Source organism: Apteryx rowi, unplaced genomic scaffold (genome assembly GCF_003343035.1).
Source record: "Apteryx rowi isolate R43461 unplaced genomic scaffold, aptRow1 scaffold_1304, whole genome shotgun sequence".
Lineage (NCBI taxonomy): Eukaryota > Metazoa > Chordata > Aves > Apterygiformes > Apterygidae > Apteryx > Apteryx rowi.
In genome coordinates, this window is record NW_020447536.1 from 71,136 (window position 1) to 76,936 (window position 5,801).

At 57.8% G+C, this 5,801-nt stretch overlaps 1 protein-coding gene and 1 long non-coding RNA gene across 3 annotated transcripts in view; one reads left to right on the forward strand and one right to left on the reverse strand.

Moving 5' to 3' along the window:
• LOC112961303 (receptor-type tyrosine-protein phosphatase kappa-like) overlaps window positions 1-3,327 on the forward strand; it is a 19,093-nt gene extending 15,766 nt beyond the window's left edge. For both annotated transcript variants that reach the window (XM_026056312.1, XM_026056313.1), the window contains exons 22-26: window positions 262-396; window positions 789-914; window positions 1,047-1,204; window positions 1,490-1,625; window positions 2,176-3,327. In XM_026056312.1, the coding sequence (XP_025912097.1) occupies window positions 262-396; window positions 789-914; window positions 1,047-1,204; window positions 1,490-1,625; window positions 2,176-2,250 (630 nt within the window). In that variant the 3' untranslated portion in view covers window positions 2,251-3,327. The remainder of the gene's footprint in view (window positions 1-261; window positions 397-788; window positions 915-1,046; window positions 1,205-1,489; window positions 1,626-2,175) is intronic.
• A 90-nt stretch (window positions 3,328-3,417) lies between these two features.
• Window positions 3,418-5,789, reverse strand: LOC112961304. The gene is made up of 4 exons (XR_003251992.1): window positions 5,744-5,789; window positions 5,032-5,134; window positions 4,579-4,625; window positions 3,418-3,947 (listed from the first exon to the last, which is right to left on the reverse strand). It is a non-coding gene; the product is annotated as an uncharacterized LOC112961304 (long non-coding RNA).
• Window positions 5,790-5,801: the final 12 nt, after the last annotated feature.

Genomic DNA, 5,801 nt, shown 5'->3' on the forward strand with positions numbered 1-5,801 from the left:
GGGGGGGGGGGGGTGTACATGTGGAAATTTCCCATCAGGGATGCTCCTGCCCCTTGCACTGCTAGGGAGGGCCAGGGTTACCCCTGCCCACACGCACAGCGGCTGGGAACCACTGCTAGAGGTATCCCCTCTGCGGTAAGGCTGTCCTTGCGCAGGGCTGGAAACAGCAGCCCAGCTGGGAGGAGGCAGGGACCTTTTCCTGTGGTTAGAGGGGCTCAAAGGGGGTGGATTATGTGACCTCCTCCCCGGTCTGTTTTGTAGACATACACTGAGGAAGACAGACTCATCATCACCCAACTGCCATTTCTGGCCACGCTGGTGGATTTCTGGGCTCTGGTCTGGGATTACACCTGCACTTCGGTGGTTGTGCTAAACCAACTCCAGGAGCTGGACCAGGTCAGCAGCCCACAAGCCTCCCTCCCCTCCCCAGGCTCACCATGGGGCCAGGCAGTGTGTTTTCTGCCCTGAGCCCCCTGCAGCTCTTCTCATAAGGCACTACAGTGATGGGGTCTCCCCACTGTCATGGCGTGGGCTATAGCAAGGGAGGAAGGGGCATTCCTTGGGTTTTGCTTACTCCTGCCCAGGTGTCCTTTCTGTGGGTGTGGTTTTTTTTCTGACTGCTTCTCTGTGGGTTGGTTGGTCCCAAGTGCATGGCAGSCAGAGCACCCCTGTGCTCGCTGCGATTTGTGGGCGAAGGGCTGGCCTGAGTGTACCCATGCGAGCACTGCTGAGCTCTGCTATGCATGTCGGTTGAGGCAGTGTGTGATAATGTGTGTGTCACTCCCCAGACGTACGTGGAGTTCTGGCCCACCCAGGGGGAAGCTATTTATGGCCGTTTCCATGTCCAGCTGATCTCAGAGGAGCCTGGAGCTGGCTTTACAGTCCGGACACTTGCTCTGACCAACAAGCAGCAGGTGGGCCCTTTGCACAGAGACGGTGAAGTGAGATCAGTCCTTGTGAGAGCTGGGAGTACTGGCAGGGCTCCAGCATCAGCAGGTTTTGCTCTGGGATTGAAGTCACAGCTCACTGCCTTTCTTCCCTGCTAGCCCAAGAAATCTGCACTGAAAGTCCAGTTCTGTCAGCTGGAGGACTGGCCCACGCAGCAGCGCCTTCCCCCATGCCCTGCCACCATCATCAGCCTGCTGGGGAAGGTGGAAACACACCAGCGACAGAGCAAAGATGCACACATACTCGTCACTTGTTGGTGAGCGAGGTCTCTAGCAGGGGCAGCTGTGGCACAGTCCAGGCTGCATCATCAAACCTGGGTCACAGTTCCAGTCTCAGCCAAGGGGAAGAGTGGACTTGTGGACAAGGGTTCAGCTGTGTTCATGGGAGGAAGGCTTCCCCATGGAGGCTGGCTTCATGCAGGATCTGTATAYGAAACCATGCTGAGAGCCCCAGGCCTGTGTGGCTAGCAGGACACCCCCCAAGGCTCAGTACTACCAGGTGATCCCAGGCCAAGTGATTCTCCACTTGCACTTCTCYGCAGGGACGGTGCCAGTCGGAGTGGGATCTTCTGTGCTGCCAGTTTCTTCTGTGAGCAAATCCAAAGCGAGGGGCTGGTGGATGTGTCCCAGGCTGTGAGGATGCTGAAGAGGCGGCGGAGACAGCTGGTTAAGGATGTGGTAGGTACTGACTCCAAACCCAGCTGGGGATGGCAACATCAGAGCAAGGGCCTTAGCCTGAGCAGTCCTGGCAGCTACGCCAGAACCTGTGTGTTCAGATCCTTCTGGGGAAGATGAGACCTCTGGAAACCTTACTTTTTCCTTGCTGGGACATACCCAACCCACTCAGCAGGAGGCTCTGCAGGACCACATGGGTGCTGGAGCATCCCACAGGCTGAGCTGCCCCTTGTTGGTCCGTAGGCCCTGCTCAGCTGAGGGCTGAACCAGTGGGTGCTTAGGTGCCTGCATGGCACCTACCTCCCAGTTAGGTGCTAGAAGCCATGATGGGATAAGCACTCTGGATGGGTGTGATGCTGGTTTTCCTCTTGCTGCCCCTCAGCTCACTGGAGCACACACCGGTGATTTCTCTGTGGGGGAAGGTGGGCTGCAAGGGGGAGGAGGAGCGTAGGCTGTATCTGTGTGAGGCTCGCTCAGAAAGCTGTCAGCAACCAGGCTTGGCTTCCATGACAAGGGTTCATGCACCGTGTACTCATGTGTGTCCTGTCCACAGGAGCAATATCGGCTCTGCTACGAACTAGCCCTCAGTTACTTGAATTCATTTGAAACCTATGGAAACTTCAAGTAGAGGCATGACCACAGCCCATCTCTGGCCAGGACTTCCAGCTCTCTTGACAGCTCTCTGCCAGTGACTGTGGAAACCAGAGGAGATGAGATGGGTGTACACAGCCCCAAGATGCTTTACTCCTGTATCCTCTGCAGCTGGACAGGGCAGTCTGGACTGTCTCCAAATTGTGTTGTCACCGACCAGGCTTTGAAGCAGGAACCCTGCCCTTTTCCCAGAATTTGGGCAGGAACTTACCTAGCATCACAGCCTGAGTGTGCAGGCCAGAGAGGAGGCACCGAGACTTGACCTGTTTGTGCCCGGGATAGAGAGAACTGGCTGCCCTGCCCTGCAGGCAGCTGCATGGGAAAAAAGGTTGCTCCACCAACACAAAACTGTTCCACCAGGGGATCATCAAACTTCTATCAGATACACAGGGCTCAGGAGCCCAGTCTTACTGTCCTGCACAAAGTCCAAGGCCAAGAAGAGCCAGGGGAAGGAAAAGCCACCACCCCATAGGACTATCCTGGTTGAAAACCCCTTCCTCAAGTGCTGTCTTGTTGACATTGATTGTCCCAGGTGCTGTAGCTTTGCCAGCTCTGGGGAGGCTCCTTCACCAGCCTATCTGTCTCCACCATGGCAGTCCGAGGTTGCAGCATTTAAGCTTGGGTAYCCTTGATGCTATACCCACAGTTTACCTCCCAGGAGGGGCTGCTGCACCTTGGAGACTGGTTCTGCCAGAGCTGCTCAAAGGGGAAGGGGCCTTAGAGCCAGGGCTGAATCCCTGATTCTGTTCTGTGTCTTACCAGTAAAGGCTCTGTGCTGGCCATTGTGGCGTCAAGCTCGGACCTTCACTGTTCTTCCAGAGATGATCAGGCGTGGGGGCAGCAGAGGAGCGAAGAGCATGCAGGTCCCCCAGCTCTGCTCACAGCACAGGCATGGGCCACAGTCTTGCCCAAGTTGTGCACAGGAGAGCACCGCCTTTCCCTGATTCCTACCACGCACCCCATACAAATGCATGTGAGAGCTGCTTAGCACAGCTGTGGGGGATCAGGCATGCCGTCAGATTCAGGTCCAGGCCAGGGGGTCATGGCTGCCCTGCTCCCAGCCTCCCTTCCTCAAGATGCAGTTAACTCAGCTTCCCATGGGAGATGTGACCCTATAAGGGCAATGAGAGGACCAGGCAGGAGCTGTAGCAGGGCAGGCAGCACCCTCCAAACCACAAGCCTTTATTGGTTTTCTGGACACAGCAGGAAGAGTGGTGAGGGCCAAATCTGAGCAGAGCTATGGGTGTGGCTGGATAGCAGCATATGGAGCAGGGAGAGGGGTTGGGAGTCCAGCTGGAGACAGCAGCACAAGCCAAACCTTAGCCTGAGCCCATAAAATTCAAGGGCTAGGAAGCCTTGTTTCCAGTTCCTGTTTCCAGRAAATCAAAAAAGAAAGCAAAGCCTCAAAAAAAGGAACTCTAAGAAGTCTCATCAAAATATGCCAGGCGTTACATCAGTAAGTGAAGGATGGGGCGAGGTAGGGGGTTCAGGGAACAAAAAGCTCACAGCCTTTCCTTGGCTTCGCATTTTCCTCTTGCTCTGCTGAACTGGATGAGAGCTCCCAGGGCTGGTCACAGTCATAGGAGGGGCTGGGGAGCCTGGGGCGCCATCAGCACCAACCCAGGGACATCCTCCTCCTCTTCTCCACTCCCTCACTGCTCCGCCCGTCTCCTGCTGTCGTGAACAGATATGGGGTGTTGGCTCCCAGGGCAGAGGCTGCCTGGGGCCCTTGGCAGTGTGGGGAGGTCCCCCTGCCACAGCTGCCTGAATGGGCGAGTGTCTGAGACAGGCTGGAGTGCTGGGCAGTGCATGGTCCCAACCCTGTCACCAGCTGTGCCCACCCACAGGTCCCTAGAGGCGGCCAGGGTGTCCCAGACATGCACATGTGAAAGCAGCCAGTCCCCGGGGCCTGCCCCTCCTGCAATACCTCCCAGCAGAGCTTTCCCCATCACAGGGGAGGGTCAGCCCTCCCCGGGCCCTGCCCACAATCCTGGGTCCCTCCAAAGGGCAAGAGACGAGTCTCCCCTTTGGGTGCTCCTCTTTGCTTGTCCCTGCCGCTGTGCCAGGCTGGGGAGACGTGCCTGGAGCCTCGCTGGCTGCAGCCTGGGGCCCAGCGGGGAGAGTCATCTTGACTATCCAGGGGACCAGAGAGCTGGGGTAAAAATGGGACGTGTCACCCCAGGATGGCAGAGGATGAGCAGATGTTTCTGCCAAGGATCAGGCCCTCCTGGAGGAGACCTGCTGCCCACCTCAGCCCTGCAGCCATCTCTGTGATGGTGGCCCCAGGGAGATGCATTTTTCCTACCTTTTTAATTGTTCCCCTTGGTTTGGCTGATCAAGGCCTTCTTTCTCCTGGGAAGACAAAAGGCAATCCTGAGAGGGGCAAGGCTGACATTGCCCAGGGCCCTGCCGACCCCAGCAGCAGAGGGAGGGAGGGCTTTGCACCCTTCTGCTCTTGGCCTCCCACAAACCGGCAGAAGAGTTGCCCACCAGCACCTCGAGGGACAGCAGCAGTGGCAGGAAGAGTCACAGGGAATGGGGGCTCTTGGTGCCTGTGGCCCCTGCCACAGCCCCAGGGAAGAYGTTCACGAGCCCCAGGCRGGAGCMCTACCAGCTGAGTGGGACTGGGACCAGCCGGCTGCATCCACATCACCCAGAAAGTGGAAGCAGCAGGGGAGAGGACCCTCTCCAGCCCCAGCTGCCCCCAGMACGCAAAGGCCTGCAACAGAGCAGTGATCCAGGCCCCTCAGCCACTCACCTGGACAGCACAAACCACAGGATCCCTGCAGACAGGAAGGCCAACACCAAGAGCACAGCAACCACTATGACCGCAGTCCAGGGCCATGGGGCCGGGGCTTGCCCTGCAGCGAACAGAGAGCCGGGGGTGGGTGTCACTGCCTGGGGSATGGGTCCATGAGGGCCCCCACCCTTGGCATTGGGTGTGAGCACATGTGTGCGCACTTGGGTGTCTGGGCTCTGCCATCCTGGCTGCTGCAGGGACAGGCAGTGAAGCCCAGTCATGCCCTGCCTTGCAGGGAGCTAGGAAACAATTCAGCTCTGCGTCTCCTTCCACCCTCTCTGCTGGCACTGCCACATCTCTGGCTCTTTGCTCTGGGTCTTTGAAAGGGCAGGAAGGCACAATCCCCAGTCAACAAGGCCAACACATCCGAGGGGCTTACTCCATGAGGGGACTATGATCTTCCCATGCTGAGCCTCAGCTGGGCACTTTCCTAGAACCCTTCCCCACACACAACTCTGTGGACCAGGATTCTTCTGGGATGGAGGAACACCCACATGTAAGAGAAATAAAAGGTTTCCTCTGCCCCCCACACCAAGACCCCACTGCCCTTGGGAGCGGCCAAACCCTCTCCAAGGGAAGCGGCCAGGCTGGGAAAAGGCAGGGTGCGGGAGGGTGCCTCGGGCACAGGGTGTGGGGCTGAGCCCAGCCTGGAAGAGAGGAGCCCACTTACCAACAGAGAAGCTGTAGCAAACACAGGTGAACTTCTCTGCCTGTTGGAGGAGACAGGA